We start from the raw sequence: 18,604 nt of genomic DNA, 5'->3' as shown, positions 1-18,604 counted from the left end.
CCTCCCACCGTGGCAGTTTGAGTACGGCTGTGGGCCATGAGCCGGATTCCCATCCTGGTTACCCTCCCCTCTGTCCCCCATGCTATGCAGTTTGATTTCTTTAACCTGGAGGTAGTTCTGGCAGGCATGACCAAAAGATGAGACCACCTGTGGTCCCGTGGGTCCCCACTGTCACCAGGGACTGGAGTAAGAGTCCCAGCCCCCCTGCACATGGAATGTAGCTCCTGTCTTCCTCGGGGACTCATCTGAGTCATGGGAACAGCTGAGCCCAATCCAGGCATTGGCTCCTGGAGATAGGGGCTTGCGTTTAGATCACTCTGCCTGATCCATCCCTGCCTTCCAGATCCTGCTCCGGAACAGAGCCACAGATCTGGATGCCCGAATGCACGATGGCACAACACCACTGATCCTGGCTGCGCGCCTGGCCGTGGAGGGCATGCTAGAGGACCTCATCAACTCACATGCTGACGTCAATGCTGTGGATGACCTAGGTAGGCCCAAGCTACAGCCGGCTCCTGAGGCCATCAGCCAGTACCTGGCCGCTCGGCCCTAACGCGCCCTCTCCGCTCCTTGCTTCCTCCTTTCCAGGCAAGTCGGCCTTGCACTGGGCAGCCGCTGTGAACAATGTGGATGCTGCTGTTGTGCTTCTGAAGAACGGGGCCAACAAGGACATGCAGAACAACAAGGCAAGTTCAGGGGCTGCCTTAACCACAGGGGCATGACGAGGACTCGGTGCATGCGTTGACCACTTAGAGTGTTGTTGAGAGTATCTGACTCCTCCCAAGTCGACAACAGATACAATAACCCACACTCTTGTTGGAGATGAGATGAGGCGGTGGCAGCTGTCCTATGTCACTGTTACTTGAGCCTTGCCTTCTGTCCCCTTCTGTCCCTGGTGGGTGTGGTGAGCCTAGGGGTTCAGGATTGGCCAAGGGGCAGGGATGGAGTGGCCCTGTCTCTTAAGGCCTGCGAGGCCCCTGGCTTGGCCCACCACTACCATCCTCCGTTGGGATAAGGAAACTCTGCTGAGCTGGACTGCATTTCCCCACCTCGTCCCAGCCTCTGTGCAAGGCCGGCTGCTTCCTCAGGACTGCTTAGTTGCTCAGAAGCAGAGTGTGTGCCTCCCTTAGCAGCTCCACTGCAGGCCAGGAAATGGAGCAGGAGTCAGCACCAGGCCTTGCTGTTGAACACAGGTTCTCCACGGTCCAAGGCGAGCCAGTGGTTAGACAGAGAATCTGAGCCTGGTAGACAGTGCTGTAGGCGCCTAGGCCCTTCACACTCCTCACAGAGACCTGTATGATTGTGTCTACTGGGCAGAGCAGACCTGGAAGGAGCTGAGATGCTTTAGCCACTGGTGACCCTTTGGGCAGGAAGTACCTTCCCCATGTCCATCCTTAAAGGAGGCATCCCAGGATTGCAGCATTTGTACATGCATTTTGGGGAGGAGGGTAAAGGGTACACAATTCATTGTGTTCTTAGCAGTCTGACTCCACACAGGGGAAACCCTATGGGTTTATCCCACAAACCTACTCTGGGGCTGTGAGGTGTTAAATCTAGGTTCTCTAAAGAAGGACTTAGGGCCAGCCAGGTGTGCTTCCTAGCACTGGAAAGCTGAGGCAGGATGATCACTGAGTTCCTAGCTACTTTGGATAACTTAAGAGGGCTCCACTATAAATGCTCTTCTCCCTGAGCCTGGTAGTCTAGGATGCTTGGGCCTCTCCAGATCCGAGAAGAGAAAGAGGAAGCACTGCTTCCCTAGCCCCTCCTCCCAGGCCATGCATCATAATGACTCAGCCAGTCCTACACCAGGCCCAGCTCCCTCATGTGCCTCCTGTCCATGTCCTGCAGGAGGAGACTCCCCTGTTCCTGGCCGCCCGTGAGGGCAGCTACGAGACCGCCAAAGTGTTGCTGGATCACTTTGCCAACCGGGACATCACGGATCACATGGACCGGTTGCCACGCGACATTGCACAGGAGCGGATGCACCACGATATCGTGCGGCTTCTAGATGAGTACAACCTGGTGCGCAGCCCACAGCTGCATGGCACTGCCCTGGGTGGCACGCCCACTCTATCTCCCACACTCTGCTCGCCCAATGGCTACCTGGGCAACCTCAAGTCTGCCACACAGGGCAAGAAGGCCCGCAAGCCCAGCACCAAAGGGCTGGCATGTGGCAGCAAGGAAGCTAAGGACCTCAAGGCGCGGAGGAAGAAGTCCCAGGATGGCAAGGGCTGCCTGTTGGACAGCTCCAGCATGCTGTCGCCTGTGGACTCCCTCGAGTCACCCCATGGCTACTTGTCAGATGTGGCCTCGCCGCCCCTCCTTCCCTCCCCATTCCAGCAGTCTCCATCCATGCCTCTCAGCCACCTGCCTGGTATGCCTGACACCCACCTGGGCATCAGCCATTTGAATGTGGCAGCCAAGCCCGAGATGGCATCACTGGCTGGAGGCAGCCGGCTGGCCTTTGAGCCACCCCCTCCACGCCTCTCCCACCTGCCTGTAGCCTCCAGTGCCAGCACCGTGCTGAGTACCAATGGCACAGGGGCTATGAATTTCACCGTGGGTGCACCAGCAAGTTTGAATGGCCAGTGTGAGTGGCTTCCCCGCCTCCAGAATGGCATGGTGCCCAGCCAGTACAACCCACTACGGCCAGGTGTGACGCCGGGCACACTGAGCACACAGGCAGCTGGCCTCCAGCATGGCATGATGGGCCCACTACACAGCAGCCTCTCCACCAATTCCTTGTCCCCAATTATCTACCAGGGCCTGCCCAACACACGGCTGGCTACACAGCCCCACCTGGTGCAGACCCAGCAGGTGCAGCCACAGAACTTACAAATCCAGCCTCAGAACCTGCAGCCACCGCCATCTCAGCCACACCTCGGTATGAGCTCAGCAGCCAATGGGCACCTGGGCCGGAGCTTCCTGAGTGGGGAGCCCAGCCAGGCGGATGTACAGCCACTGGGCCCCAGCAGTCTGCCTGTACCCACCATTCTGCCCCAGGAAAGCCAGGCCCTGCCCACATCACTGTCATCCTCCTTGGTCCCACCCATGACCACTACCCAGTTCCTGACCCCTCCTTCCCAGCACAGCTACTCCAGCTCTCCTGTGGACAACACCCCCAGCCACCAGCTGCAGGTGCCAGAACACCCCTTCCTCACCCCATCCCCTGAGTCCCCTGACCAGTGGTCCAGCTCCTCCCCGCATTCCAACATCTCTGATTGGTCCGAGGGCATCTCCAGCCCGCCCACCAGCATGCCGTCCCAGATCACCCACATTCCGGAGGCATTTAAATAAACAGAGCTGTGGGATGCAGGACCCCAGCTTCCGGTTCCCAAGCCCTGTCGGGAGTCCTTTCCAGCGCTGCAGGATGCTGGGGCGACCAAAGGAGCCTTTAAAAAAATGTTTTTATACAAAATAAGAGGACAAGAATTTCCATTTTTTTTTTTAGTATTTATTTATGTACTTTTATTTTCCACAGAAACACTGCCTTTTTATTTATATGTATTGTTTTCTATGGCACTAGGGAAAAACATATCTGTTCCAAGAAAATAAACTAGTTCTCAGAGCCGTGATTTTCCTGGTCAGGGTGAAGTTCCCTGTGTGTCTATAAAATATGAACAAGGACTCATGATTTGTAAATGCTGTTTATTTATTGATTGCTTTTTTCCAAAATTGAAAAGAAAGGAAAAAAAAAACCATGACAGGAGAAAGGCTGGGGACTGCCATGGCCAGAATTCGCCCTCTCCCCAGATGCCGGCTACCCCCACACTCATTGCCCCTCCTCCCAGCGTCACCTGAGATTTGCAGGTCAAGACCTTGAACCTTGGGTACATGGATTAGTTTTGTATCTAAAACAGGAAGCCAGTCAAATGATGTGGTTTGTACATTTTCTGTAACCACCAGTGTGTGCTTAAAGAAGTGTCCTTGGCATGTGTTGAGTATACTGCCTAGTATGTCATGAACCTGCAGGCTCCAGTGTTCTGTAGCAGTGTTTATGGGCCTTGGGAGTACTTCTCCCCCTGCCCTGCCCCACTGTCCCCTTCCTGACATCCTGAGCCAGTAAGCCATGCAGGGTGTGGTGCCAGCCTCTGGAGAAAGACACTGCCTGGACTGTTCTGTGCATCTCTCTGTGAACAGCATCATCCAAATACAACTGAGGATGGACCGTCCCTGCCTGTGCCTGGGCTCCCAACACCTCTGACTGCCAAAGGGCTCCAATTTGCATTGTGGACTCACCAGAGTAGCCTGCATTGAGACCTCAAGCTGTGTGGCCTTTGATCCCCAAACTGGCCTGGGTGGGGGACGTGCTTTGAGTGTGCTGGAATGTGGGTGGACTCTGCTTCTGGGCCACCCGTCCTGGTTCAGGGCTGTGCTCACAGTAGATTCTTGCAGTATCAAGTATACGCCTGTGGCAGAATAAGTATCTGTAAATACATGTTTAAAGATGGATTTTGTTTAAAAAATCTAAAGGAACAAGTCTGTCCTGCGTCAAGCTGATGAGGCTGTCAGACCGTGGCTCAGCTCAGTGTGACCCAGGCCTCGTGATCTGCAGCTGCCTAACCAGTAGCTCCTAAGAGCACAACCCAGGATGGCCTATCTGCTGTCCACCAAGCCCTTTCCCAGCCACTGTGTGCGGGGGGCTTTTGGGGGCAGCTGCCCCCCTCCTCAGGGCAGCTCCTCCTGGCCTTTTGGGGGGCAATGTCTGTGCCATGCCTAGTAGATATGACCAGACACATCCTAAGATGTTCGTACCATGTTTTATAAAATAAAGTGTAGTTTACAGAAAAAAGAAACTTTAAAAAAAATATCTACATGCAAAACTGTAGGTAATGAAAATGATGTATTTTTTCATCTTTTTTGTTAACTAATTTGCAATAAAAATTATGCTGATGGTTGCCCACATTTTGCTAAACTTGGAGTGTGGTTTGGTTCAGTTTTCAGGAAGTGTGGCAGAGAAAGGGCCACCGCACACTGAAATACCAAATCCAAACCCTCGCTTACACAGTAGCAGACGTCAGTCCTGGGGACACGTCATTCTAAGAAGCTGTACGGTGCAGGGCATCAAGATGGGAGGACAGTTCCCAGAAGAGTCGACGCCGTCCCCTTAGGGGTGTGGACTTGGTGTCAGCTCCGTTCCTGTGAGCAGCAGAGAAGTCAAGGCACCTTACCTTGTCGTAGGTGACTATCCTCTGAGCCCAATAACCCCCAACCTCTTAGAGTTCAGCATGTCTTCTTGCAAAGGGTCATCCCAGCTGTGCTAGCTGACTGCTTATATTCCCCCTCAGAGAGTTGGGAAGGTCATGGGACTCAAAGGACCCTTGCCTGATTATCCATGATGCCTGTTGTATGCAGTCCTGCCCTAATTGTGCATGACCTCAGGGAGGTACTAGAGTATCAAGACTAGTGGAGAGACTCCATCTGTGTGGCTGTGAGGAAAGCCTGATCCCTGCTGGGTAAATGTATTAATCTATTTAATAAATCCCGGCAGCAGGTTACTATCCAACTCAATGGTTTATGTTCCTGATTGAAAGACACACACACAGTCTTGATATTTTTGTATGTCTTTTTCAGCACACTAGCTGGGCAGCTGCCTAGCCTCCATGTTGCTAAAAATGCCTCCTGCCGATAGTTCTGACTTACTGCTTACTAATGCTATGTTCTGTCTTCACGGATCCAGGCCCAGCTGGGCAGCCTTCAAGGCCAGCGCTCTCCCAGTTCCTTCCCATGGTGGCTGTGCCTCTCTGTCCTGCACTTTTCTCAGGCATGGTGTCTCTCCTCTCCCCCTTCTCCCTTCTCCCACTGCCCCAAGTCCCAAGCCTGGGAATCCTAGAAGTCTACCTTTGTCCTCTCCAGCTCTTGGCTATTGGCATCTTTATTGACCAATCAGAACCCACTGGGGACAGGTTCCCAAAGGCTACGAGTAGAGTAGACCTTCCCGTGCAGCTTTGGGGAACATAATTAACATTTGGAATACAAACAACTACAGGTAAAGAGTTCCAATGTGGGCTTTGGTAGACCTTTGGTAGACCGCCTAGGACCTTAGGAGGAGGGAAGTGTTATCTCCCCGGGGAGGAATTTTAGCAGCACTCATCTAGCCAGAGAGCCCAGCAGTTACAAACGCATCTTAGCCCTTTGTAGAAAGAAATCATAACAGCACAGGTGTGGATCTCCCTCTGCCCGCCTGGGTCTCTCCACTTGGCCCTCACCTATGGGCACAGCAGGAGTCTCTAACCAAAGTGACAATGGGAATGTGATGCCCTCTCTGAGCCTGGCATCTGAGGACAAATGTGAATCCATCAAGTTCAGATGTCCTGTCCCGGCCCAGTGTTGCACATTGTGAAAGCAGAGGGGGCCCAGGGTCCCAGAACAGATGCTCACACACAGAATTGTAATAAAGTGTCTCATTCTTGCCCTCAAGGGGAAGGTCTGAGCCTAAATTCTGCCCAGAGAACTAGCACCCCCAAAATTCCGTCTGGAATGGAAATGACGGCTCAGAACGGGCTTAGCAGGCCCATATGCAGGCCTGGGTGCTCTCCAGAGCACCATCCACAATGGTGCGTGCAGCCCGGTGTCCACAACTGCGATGGCTGGACCACCAAGAACACTTTAGGACTGGGTTTGGTGTGAAAAATATTTACATTTGCAGACCAAAGCAAGGGCCTACCTGTGTGGGCAAATCTCCAGTGAGAGACCAGACTATAAAAGGTCAGAGGGGACACATCCCACCTACTGTGGCAGAACAAGAATCATCTCCCACCTTCAGTCTTCCACTGAAAGATTGCCTGTTCTTGGGTCTCCAGCCTGTCACGTACAGCTCTGGGACTTGCCAACCCCACCTCTCTCTGTGTATACCGTCTCTCTTTGTACATGCACTCTTACACATTCGGTGGGATATTTTCAGCCATTAAAAGGAACAAAGCTCTGAGACCTGCTAACATATGGGTGACCTGCAGGGGGACATGGGGCCCAGAGAAAAATGTCTCATCTTTATGAAATGTCCTCAGAAAGTAAAGCTTCAAAGGCAGAGGACAGAGTGGCCATTCCTGGGTTCGGGGTATGGGTATAACTGGCAATGCCTACACGTTTGGCTTTGCACGGCTAGCCAGCACTGTGTGTGTCTAAGGCAGAAGGCTGGATGGCACTATGAAGGCCCCAGACCTGTCAATGCACAATTCCACAATCTGTGAGTCTACTAAAACTAGCAAAGAAACCCAAGCAAAATGGGAACTTGCAGAACTTTGTCCCATGGACACAACAAGTTCTCTTTTATTTTGTGATAGGATCTTGCTAGGTATCCCAGGTTGGCCTCAAACTCCCCATCCTCCTGCCTTAATCTCCCAAGGTTGGGATTCCAGGTGTATACCACCACACCCAATTAAACCTAGTACTCTTAAGGAGCATCTGCCCCTAAAGTCACTGGAAATGAATAAAAAATGTAAAATAATATTTTTTAAAGATTTATTTATTTATTATATGTAAGTACACTGTAGCTGTTTTCAGACACTGGAAGAGGGCCTCAGATCTCTTTTGGGGTGGTTGTGAGCCACCATGTGGTTGCTGGGATTTGAACTCATGACCTTTGGAAGAGCAGTCGGTGCTCTTACCCACTGAGCCATCTCTCCAGCCCGTAAAATAATATTTTTAAGGGGCTAAAGATGTAGCCTAGTAGTAAAGGGTTTGTTTACTATGTGCAAGGCTCTAGATTTCATCTCCAGAACCAAATAAGTAATCAATAAATTGGCTTGGGAGATAACCTTCAATAAATCCCTTGCTCTATAAACCTGAGCACCTTGTTGGGTATGATCCCAGCATCAGTAATGTGGGGAGGCAGATTCCTACTCAACCTTGCCTAATCAGTGAGTCCTAGGTCCCAGTGAGAGATCCTATCTCACAAAGTAAAACAAAAACAAAAAACCAAACAAACTCGGAGATGGGTCGGGTAGCAAAAATTCCTAGTGCACTAGCACAAAGACCTGAGTTTGGAATCTCCAGCATCCACAGAAAAGCCTGGCCTGACCACACACCTGTAACCCTGCACTGGGGGCACACACACACACACACACACACACACACACACACAGTGTAAGGACTAAATTGGGTACCCAGCAGCTAGACAACCCAGAGAGAAAAGAAAGTCTTGCAGCCTCAGCCTTCCTTTGTTTAGGGGAAATACAGGACAGCGGGCCCTGCTGTCTCTCAGTAGAACTATTCCAGGACCAAATCCCAAGCAGACAGAGGTATGGAGATGCTCTATGACACACTCACAGAAGATGGCCATATCCAGACAGGGGAGCAGAGGCAATCTGCCCTGTGGCACCTGGTCACAGACATCAGCCTCCAAGACAAAGAAATTTCTGTGAAAGCCAACTGGTGCAGGAATGTTTACACAGCAACCTGGATAGATTGGTCCAGTCTCAGGCTGAGGTTACCTCTTGGATGCCAACATCTCTCAGGGACAGAGTGCCCTAGGTGCTGCCTTTTCCCCACGGTGAAATGCCACCTGAGCTGGCTAGTTGTATATCAACTTGACACATAAACTCCAATTATCTGAAAGGAGGAAACCACCATAATTGAGAAAATGCCTCTTTAAGATCTGGCTGTAAGACATTTTCTTAATTAGTGATTGATGGGGCGGGGTAGGCTATTGTGGGTAGTGCTATCCCTAGCCTTATGGTCCTGGGCTCTGTCAGAAAGTAGGCTGAGCAAGCCATGGGAAACCAGCCAATAAGCAGCACCCTTCCGTGACCTCTGTCTGTGTTAGCTTCTGCCTCTAGGATCCTGCCCTGTTTGAGTTCCTGTCCTGACTTTCTTCAGTGATGAACAGTGATGTCAAAGTGTAAGCCTAAGAACTCCTGTTCCCTCCAACTTGTTTTTTGGTCATGGTGTTTCATCATAGCAATAAAAACCTTAACTCGGACCCCACCCCTCCCCAGAGATCTGTCATCTTGTACTGTTTTTGTTTTCAATTTAGAAGAATAGTTATTATGTATATACTACTAGAGGGCAGTGATGGGGCATTAAGTAGAGTAAGCAGGGACATACTATGTCCTCTGGCTGGGTGGACCTTGTGATCCTCCTGCCTCAGCCTCTCGAGTTCTAGGATTGCAGGCATGCCCCACTAGGCTTGACTTTAAATCTTACTTTTTTTTTTTTTTTAAGATTTGCTTTTTTCGAGACGGAGTCTCTCTGTGTAGCCCTGGCTGTCCTGGAACTCACTCTGTAGACCAGGCTGGCCTCAAACTCAGAAATCCGCCTGCCTCTGTCTCCCAGAGTGCTGGGATTACAGGTGTGCACCACCACCACCCGGATTTTTTTTTTTAATATAAATCCTACTTTTCAACATTCAAAGTATGTAAGTAGGTCCCAGCAAGCATGGTAAACCCAACACTGTAGATGCTGAGGCAGGGGCACGGCCTCAAGTGCAAGGCCAGCCTGAATTATATAGATAGCCTCTGTTTCAAAGCTAACAAACAACCAGATATACATGACCCAAGAACAGCCTGGTGGTGGTGTTGCACACCCTTAATCCCAGCACTTGAGAGGCAGAGGGAGGTAAATCTCTGAGTTCCAGGCCAGCCTTGTCTACAGACTGTGTTTCAGGACAGACAGGGCTACAAGGAGAAACCCTGTCTCAAAAACTGAAACCAAACCAAATAACGACAAAAACAAACCCAAGAACTAGTCCTCTTCCTGTCCCAAGTGTCCTTCGCCCCACTGTTGTGTACATCCTCGGTGTGTGTGGGTCCATCCTTTTGAGAGAGAAGGGCTTCCTTAGCTTCTTGGGTCATTCAGAGAAGCCCATTCCAACAGAAATAGGACTGAAGCCACACAGTCATTCAAAATACATCATAACCCTTCAAAAAGTACAAAGGAGCAGGTGAATTTATTTCAATACGACATCTTGGTTCATCCAATGAAGCCACAGTTACCACTTAACCAGCAGTCAACGTAAGTGAAGTATGAAAAAAGGCAGAGTTCACATTCTTTGTATTATTATTTGTATTTACTTGTTTATGTGTATGTGTACTACTAACACATGCCGTACGTGTGGAGGTCAGAGGACCACTGACGAGAGCCAGTTCCCTCCCTCTGCCATGTGGGTTCTAGGGACTGAACTTGGGTTGTCCTCCTTGGCAACAGGCACCCTTACCCACTGCATTCTGATGACCTGCACTGTGGATGAAACCCAGACTTGGAGTGGCCATGCTGAAGACGCTCAGAGGCCACACATGGCTTAAAATGTCATGCCACACAGGAAGGTCTAGACTTCAGAACCTTTAAACCAGCACAGATAAAACCAGCCATGGAGCCTGATGTAGTATTGGGAGCACTTGGGGTGGGTAACAGCAAGAGGTTCAGGAGTTCAAAGCCAGACCCTGTTTATAAATAAGTAAAGAAATAAAGAAGGGGAGAGACTGCTATGCTGGCGTTTTTTTTGTCAGAGGAGGCACCAAATGTGTGGCTCTGCATTGCTCTGTCCAGTACAAAAAGGACCCAAAGGTATCAGGGCCACAAACCCAGCCAAAGCAGCAGGGTTATGACTGCAATCAAAAGCGACGAAGTGCTGCTATCCTCTTGAGGTTCCAGGAACCAACCAGCCATGAGGCTTGCCTTGTCTGGAAAGTTTGCCATCAGGGAAGTTCCACGAGGAGATGATTTTTACCATGTGACTCCAGACCCTACCCTGTGGGCCCAGGCCAGTCTCCAGCTGCACGCGGGGGTCTCTGATGGAGGGGATAGTGGTCCTGTTAAAGGTTAAGTGGTCCAGCAGAGGTCCTTGGCATAACGCAATGTACAGTGCAGGGTCAAAAAAAAAAAAAAAAAAAGGCCAGTGGCCTTGAGAACCCTGGGATTAGGAGTTGGGGGGAAATGGGGATCGTTTACTACAGTATCCTCAAGCCTGAATGAGCTGTGCGCACTGTGGATTTCAAGGTGTGTGTGCAGAGCTTCTCCAGAGAAGCCCTTTGTTTGGAAGATCAAGGACAGGGCTGCTGCTCTCCACACCTGACCACTGCCTGGCAGCCGTGCGACAGAAGGTCCCACAGTGTCCTCTTGTGTGATGGCTGACGGCCATCTACATAGAACTCACTCTGGAGCGGGGTGAGGACCCAGAGACAGCATGGCTGCTGTCTTGACAATGGATTCATTGAGCAGCCAAGCCCACCATACATAGTCACTGGTCACTACAATCTCATGGAGAGACGGTGCCTTAGTTAGGGTTTTACTGCTGTGAACAGACATCGTGACCAAGGCAACTCTTATAAAAACAACATTTACTTGGGGCTGGCTGACAGGTTCAGAGGTTCAGTGCATTATCATCAAGGCAGGAGCAGGACAGCATCCAGGCAATATGATGCAGGAGGAGCTGAGAGTTCTACATCTTCATCTGAAGGCCTCCAGAAGACTTGCTTCCAGGCAGCTAGGACAAGGGAATTAAAGCCCACACCCACAGTGACACACCCCCTCCAACAAGGCCACACCTCCTAATAGTGCCACTCCCTGGGCTGAGCACATACAACCCATCACAGATGGTGACACCAGGTTTCCAGTGGCCAAGAATGGCAACTGGTGGGCTTCTATGTGCACGTGCCTCCTAGGGTGTCCCACAGAGTGCCAGGTCCAGTGCTTTCACACAGCTTTGACCTCAAGGCTTATTTTTAGATTCCAGGGCTTGTGAGATCCATTCTCTGCAACACCATGCTATTTCTATGACTATTCCGATGTATAACTCCCAGGTGGAAGGGGTGACACAGATCCAGGCCCTTTCTTAACAGCAATGCCACTGGCTCCCTCAAGGTTAAGATTCTCTCTCTGACCTCAGAGCTTAGAGATCCATTGTCTTCTCCAACTCCAGTGCTCAACTCAGGGAGGATGTACGCCACACCTGCTGTCTTCAGCAAGCCCACCATCTCCAGGGAGTCCAGAAGTAAAGACTTCCCTCAGCAAGGGCTGCTGTGCACAGAGTCTGCAGGGTATGCACCTAACTCAAGTGAGACAGGGTCTAGGAGGAGCCCTCAATGGCTGGGTAGATTTGTAGGTGGCTCTCTGCCTCCCTCTGCTGGCAGTGTTCTGCCAGTGCACCTCTGGCCAGCAAGAGGTCCTCCATTTTTTGCCCATCCCAAGATATTATTCATATTGAGGACAAGGAAACTGAATGAAACAGTTCATTCAAGTTGGTTCACTAGATCCAGAGCCACGTGACTCCAAGATCTACACGAGAGGTCATCTCCCCTCGAAAGAATGTAAGGGATCGATGTAGTTATGTTGCCCTCAAGCACTTGAAAAGCAGAAATGGGTGCTCAGGGAGAAAGAGGGGTTTGTCAAGGCACTTTTCCAGGATCCCTGGACACAGCCGGTTTGGAACATGGCACCTTTTGCACACTGGGGTTCCTCCTGGACCCATCAAGACCCTTGTTCTTCCCCTGCCTAGATTCCTAGGAAGTCCACCCATACAATGCAAAACACCACCCATATCTCGGATTAATGTCTTGCTGGTGCTGTCAGAAGCAGCTGCAGCCAGAAAACTCAATCTCTACCCAGGGGCCTCGTTAAGGTGGGCTCTACATTCGCTGCAGAAATGCTACTTGCCTGGGATGCCCAAGCCGAACTGAGCTGACAAGTCCCTAGAACCTCCCTCCCTTCCAAATATCCTATAGCAGATATCCCTTGGCAGGCCTACAAACTCACATCCAAGGATTCCCTTCCCTTTCAATACAGAAGCTCTACCCAGACTGTCCCAAAGAGGTCCTGCCCCGGCTTTGACAAGTGCCTCACAGGAGCTCCACATCTGGAGCTTTCCAGTGTTAATACCCACTCTGGGACAAAGGGGCCTAGCTCCCAATTGGGCCTCTGTCCCAATTCCAGCCAGCTGTGCCTGGAGTCCAGCAGGGGCTGTGCGCCATCTTTATATGTGTGCTGGGAAAGAGGTTTCCTACTCTTCCTAGGGCCCCAGCACAGCTGAGAGAGCTGTCTGCACCCCTGGGTTAGCGTGATGTCAACATCTGCCTTGTGTTTTCTACTTCATCCCTACTACCTGCTTATCACTTTATAGGGGGGCTCTGTGATCTAAAAATGTTCCGAGACACACAATAAGCCAAGCCTAATGCAGGACTCTGGAGACATGAATGTGAAGCCACAGGCCAGGAAGGTAATAATAGTGCAGTTAACACTGGAAGGGGCCAGGGAGTGGCCCACAGTGGATTCTGAGCCCCTGTTATTTGTGACAGTTCCAGAGGCCTTCAGGAAAGTCTAGGACACTGTGATTACCATCTCTTTTCATGGGTGAGGAAACGCACGTGTCTAGTACCCTTGAATCTCTGGCTTCTAGAATCTTACAGTACAGTTGGACCACCCAACAAAATGCTCAAGCCATTTATCTATGTTTTAGCAGCCGGTGGGGGGGCACCCAAAGGTGTGTCCACTCCTGTGGAGAGGAGGGACTGCAAGCCCCATTCCCAGCAGCCCAGGAGAGGAATAAAGTGCCAGGGCTTCCTTGGCTGGCATCGTCGGTCCAGAGATGAGGTCTCACTCATGCCCGCAGTGAGCACCCAGGGTCCCGAGACACTTTAGGTGGAAGGCAGGGCTGCCAAGGTGCCTGAGGCGCCTGTCGTGCTGCCCACCATTGCTCTCGGGAGTTTGGCCTCAAGCTTCACTCTCCACTCACCTTGGCCATGTGGGGGCTAGCCCGGGTGGCACACTGGTATATACTGTAGGGCCTGGAGACGGATGGCATACAACTCTAAATCCCAGCTCTCTGCTTCCTAATCTTCCTCAGCCCATCACATTTGTATCCTCCAGGAAGCCTCCTTCCCCTCCCCCAATCAGCTCTTTCTACCCCTGTGGCCCTAACATGCTTTGGGTTGGGGGCTACTCAGGGAGCCCTGGCTTCTGGAAGCTGACCCTTTCTTCTCTTCAGGTTCTGTGCCCATGCTGATGGTTTGTCAGGAGCTGAGCACAGTGCCCAAAACAGAGCAGGCCCAGACCGTCAAGAACACCTGAGCCTGGAACTACACCTAGCAGGTACCAGGGACAGAGGCTTGAGGCCTCTTCACCAACACTGCGACCTCTTCCTCGGCAGTCTTCAGAAGCCTGCCCCAGCTTCTCAGTGTCAGAAAGGAGACAGCACCGTGTGGAGTACAAGTGCCAAGTCCACAGCACTGAGGCGAGCACTGTCCGGGAGGAGTGTCCTGTCAGCTACATGCGCAATTGTATACTTCCTAGTTACATTAAAGAAAAAACTTATCATCTTTAATAAGAAGCTTTATTCAATGTGACACTCCCCGAACACTCGACACTCAATAAACACTCACCAGCGAGTCACTATGAATCATTGCCTGTCTGGTGTACTTCATGTTCACAGTCTAGCCCAGTGTGAAACGACTCTATGTAGCCACCCAGGGGCCACCACACTAGACAGCACAGCCACTGGGAGAGGCTGCAAAGAATACATGGTTACCAAGTGCTAGTCACAGTGTCAGAAACCACAGGGAGTTCTGACAAGACTTCAAGCATGGAGCCCTGTGTGCTGTGCAGTGCAGCCTAGGCTGTAACAGCTTTGTACCAGATGCTGACTACATAGGACTCCAGGGAGCTAGAGATGCTGGGCCCAACCTCGAGATAAATGAAGAGTCCCCAGGCAAAGAGGGGGGCATAACCAGAAGTACTCCAAGTGATGGTAGGGGCACCCATAAACACAGGAGTCACCATGTGCCCTGCCTGCCTCAGTCCCAGCTTGTGCCCGGTGCCTCTGCATATGCATTGAAGTACCCCATTCTAGTCCTCAAATTGCCCAGTGGTCAGAGTGACCATCCTCCTGATGGTCAGAGAGGTTTCAGTCAACAGAACAGGGTGCAAACTGGGCCTAAAACTGGAGTCTCTGTCACTCAGAGGCCAGGTTAGCTTGGCTGCATGATGCCAGCCAGTCTATAGCAGGCAATGTGTCCTGTCCCTATCTTAGGACAGAGTCAGAGATGGGAGATGTATTTATTTATTTATTTATTTATTTATTTATTTATTTATTTAGACAAGGCCTTTCTACTCTGTAACTCTAGCCATCCTAGGGTTGGGGTTGCTGCTTCTCTTTAGGGACTTAAAGCTGAGTCTACCATGTGTTCTGTGTAGAAAGAGTTTGGAAACCTGGCTCTCTAAAGACAAATGTTAGCTTTACAGTGAGCCACAGTGCCACGTCAGAGGATATGAAGCTGGCCCTCAGCGCTGCTTGCGTTGCTGAGCGCGGGCCAGCTCCACCACACTCCCTCCTTCCGTGCCTCTGGGTTCGCCACTGACAAGGCGGCTTCGCAGGGGTACCACCTTCATGCTCTCTGGAGTACAGGTGAGGGAGCCAGGCCTGGTTACTTCCCCGATGACAGCACCCACCATTTCTGGAGAGCCTCTGCTCCGACGGACGGAAGCCTGACCTGATGACATCCCTGGTCTAAGTCCAGCGCTCCGCTTTAGGCCGCGCCCTGCCGGGAGGAGTCGTAATAGAGATTCAAGGACCTGGCCTCCAGGCTCTGGCGCCTCTCCTCTAGCAAAGGTTGGAGGGGGTTAGGGGCCGGAGGGGTGAGAGTTCCTGCTAGCACCAAGAAAGGCATCTGCTTAGGGGCGCGAACTGCACCGGGGCTGGCTGCAGCAGAAAGCCGTAACCAAGCAACAGATGCAGCTCCGCGCACGCGCGTGTCGAGCCTGCAGAAGACGACCGCCTAGCTACTCGAGCAGGGTGGCGCACGCGTAGTCGCCCCTCCGGCAACTAAGACTCCAACGGAAAAATGGGGAGGGGGACAGGCGGGAGAGCCCGCTGGGGCTCTGGACTCAGTGGAACTGCTGGCTTTGGTTTTTCAAGTCTGTTTCTCCCTGAGGATCTGGATTGAAGAATCCTGTCTGGTCAACTCCTAGAGCAGGAGGACTGCAGGACAGAACCGGCGTAACCGGGGCGACGTGAGGAGGCGAGGCCCGCGCTCCCGGCTAAGCAAGTGGGTGAGGGCGGGGCCACAGCTGTAAGGGACTGACGTAAGAGGGGCGGGCCTATAGGTGGGACGAAGAGATGAGGCGGCGAAAGACTGGAGAAGAATGAAGGGCGGAGTCAAAAGTGACACGACGAAAGGGAATGGGCGGGACATACGCTGGGGGCGGGGCAAAAGGATGAAGAGAAAAACTAGACGCGAGAGGGGCGGAGCCAACGGGGGCGTGGCATGATTGACGCTCTGAAGACTTGAACGGAGCACGGCCAAGAGGGCGGAGCAGTGGGGGCGAGGCAATGGGTGAGGCAACGAAAGACTGGACGAAGCAAGAGGAGGGGTGATTAAGGGGCGGGGCGCGCGCTGACGTCTCCCTCGGACACGTCGGCGGCGGCACCTGGAGCCGGATGTGCCAAGATGGCTGCGGCTGCTGCTGGGAACGCGCTAGTTCCTCCTATTGCCGCCGCCGTCGCCGGCTGGGTTTCAGTTCGCGGCTCCTGAGAAGCCAACCGCAGCTGAGCGGGTGAGGGCTGAGTGTATAGAGCACGGTGGAGACCCTAGGTCGGGTGAGGCTGCGGAGGCAGGGCAGGCTCAGTGACCATCGGGCCTAGCCCGGAGTGGCGAGCGCATTTAAAGAGACACCGTCAGGCCTGGGGAGAACGACAGTACCGGGCCGCCTGGTGCTGAGACACGGGACAGGTTACAGGCCGTGTCGCCTTAATGGGTTGTCTAAGGGGCTCGTGATTCCCAGGCCTGACGGGAGGCAGTTGCCTGGTTTGGGCTGCGGGAACTGCTCGGCCGCTGGGAAAGGTGTGTTAGCATGGCCAGACTGTGACGCCTCAGAGGAAAACCTGCAACTTATTTAAAACGAAGGAAGGTGCGGGAAATTGCCAAGCTTGACTTTTGCTGGGTTCTGAAGATATTTGATTCTCGTTGGCTCGAAGACTTCCTCAGCAGAGCTGGTGATCATGGGACACATTTTCATTTGAAACAGGGAGTAGCAGCATTTATTTGTAATCTCTTGGCCAGCGGAGCAGGATGTCGCAAGGGAGGTCGTGGTTTGTTTTTTTACCTAGGTGTAGAAAAATGTCTGCATGGCCGTGGAGCGTCCTGTAGATAACTCTGGCTTTTCTGATTACACAGGTTTTTAAGTGGCATGTAGAATGGTCATGCACTGAAGGAGAGATTTCCTTTCAAATGTGTTGACTAGAGGCATTTTCCATTCTAAATTTGGCAGTAAGAAACAGCAGACTCACAAATCACTGTTTCTGCAGGTTCTTTTGCAAGTTGCAGCACAATGCAGCCTCCCTAACTTTTTGTCCACACACCCTTCCTAGGGTTTCAGTGTTCATGTCTTGCAGATGAGATAAGAGGCAAAGTAGAGATTGTTTTTTCTTGTGATTAATTATTCTTGAATGATCCTCCCCAATTGACCTTGGAATTTTCTGAGATACTGTGCAGATTTTGGTCTCCTGTCTTGCTTTTGTAAGCAAATATGAATGTCCTTGTTTCCTGTGTCTTCCTCACATTCTGCAAATGCCTTCTTCAACATCTAAAGGGTTCTAGTTCAGATTTTGACTTAGAAGAGAGGTGTTTATCTTATCTCTTTGATAAGAGTATCACAGACAGTCACCATAGGGGAGATTGCCGGCCAGTGGAGCTCACTAATGTTCTTGGGTGCCCCTGTGTTCTACAGTTTACAGTTGTCAAGTCTGGCGGTGAAAGGATCAGGGATGTTTTAAATACCTCAGTCACACAGAGTCATACTTCAAATGTCTTGTGTGTGTATGTAGATATGAGGCAGTTGAACTACAGATCTGGATTCAGGAATACTGCATCTGAGATCAGTAGGTCTCTCTGAAACAGGTGCTTATTTGTTTTTTTTTGGGGGGGGTGGTTCGAGACAGGGTTTCTCTGTAGCCCTGGCTGTCCTGGAACTCACTCTGTAGACCAGGCTGGCCTTGGTCTATATTACTCTGAAATCCGCCTGCCTCTGCCTCCCCAGTGCTGGAATTACAGGTGTACGCCACCACTGCCCAGCGAAACAGGTGCTTATTTAAAATGTAGATAAATGGCTGAACAGAATAAAAGTGTCTATAATCCTGAGATAAGTGATAGGCAGTTCATTATCTTTCTGTTGGTAAGTAAAGAAGATTAAAAGAATAATGTTCAAGTTGCAAGATGGTCTCATCTGAAACAGGCATATTGTGGAAGAGCTCTCCGCATAGGAGCTGTGGGTCTTTGTAGATGGTAGTGTTATCTCATAAAACAGCCCTTAGTCCATTAAAGTTGAGAAAATAATTTCAAGTTTCTACAAACAAAATAATTAAGTAAAAATTTAGGCAATTTAGAATCTGCAGCAGCATTAGGTAGGCAGCATTAGGGAATGGGCCCTTGAAAGAAGAACGTATGGCTAAAATCTTAATAGTGAATTCGAAAGACACTTGAGTGGGAAAAGATTGTGCTCTCTCGTTCGTTTTGTGAACTATCTGCAGAGACAGGTAGTTGCCTTTAGCTGCTCAATGAATACCCAACCTATTGACCCTTGGTGTGTTGGCCCTGTTCTGTGGCTTATATTTTAGTTTAGTTTCTGCTTGTTTGTTTTTAATTGTTTGATGTGATATTGTTAAGATGAAGGATAGTGG

At 51.1% G+C, this 18,604-nt stretch overlaps 2 protein-coding genes across 5 annotated transcripts in view; both read left to right on the top strand.

The window, feature by feature from the left end:
- The window catches only part of Notch1 (notch receptor 1), a 45,236-nt gene extending 41,513 nt beyond the window's left edge, over nucleotides 1-3,723 (top strand). The window contains exons 32-34 of the mRNA XM_052181907.1: nucleotides 344-491; nucleotides 589-686; nucleotides 1,849-3,723. Coding sequence (XP_052037867.1) covers nucleotides 344-491; nucleotides 589-686; nucleotides 1,849-3,297 — 1,695 coding nt within the window. The 3' untranslated portion in view covers nucleotides 3,298-3,723. The remainder of the gene's footprint in view (nucleotides 1-343; nucleotides 492-588; nucleotides 687-1,848) is intronic.
- A 12,616-nt stretch (nucleotides 3,724-16,339) lies between these two features.
- Sec16a (SEC16 homolog A, endoplasmic reticulum export factor) overlaps nucleotides 16,340-18,604 on the top strand; it is a 36,295-nt gene continuing 34,030 nt past the window's right edge. For 3 of the 4 annotated variants that reach the window (XM_052181904.1, XM_052181903.1, XM_052181902.1), the window contains exon 1: nucleotides 16,340-16,482. The gene's annotated coding sequence lies outside the window, so the exon portion shown is untranslated. The remainder of the gene's footprint in view (nucleotides 16,483-18,604) is intronic. The other variant, XM_052181905.1, reaches the window with a different exon arrangement.

Source organism: Apodemus sylvaticus, chromosome 5 (genome assembly GCF_947179515.1).
Source record: "Apodemus sylvaticus chromosome 5, mApoSyl1.1, whole genome shotgun sequence".
Classification (NCBI taxonomy): Eukaryota; Metazoa; Chordata; class Mammalia; order Rodentia; family Muridae; genus Apodemus; species Apodemus sylvaticus.
Note: the sequence above shows the minus strand (reverse complement) of the source record. Positions and strands in the feature narration are given on the sequence as shown.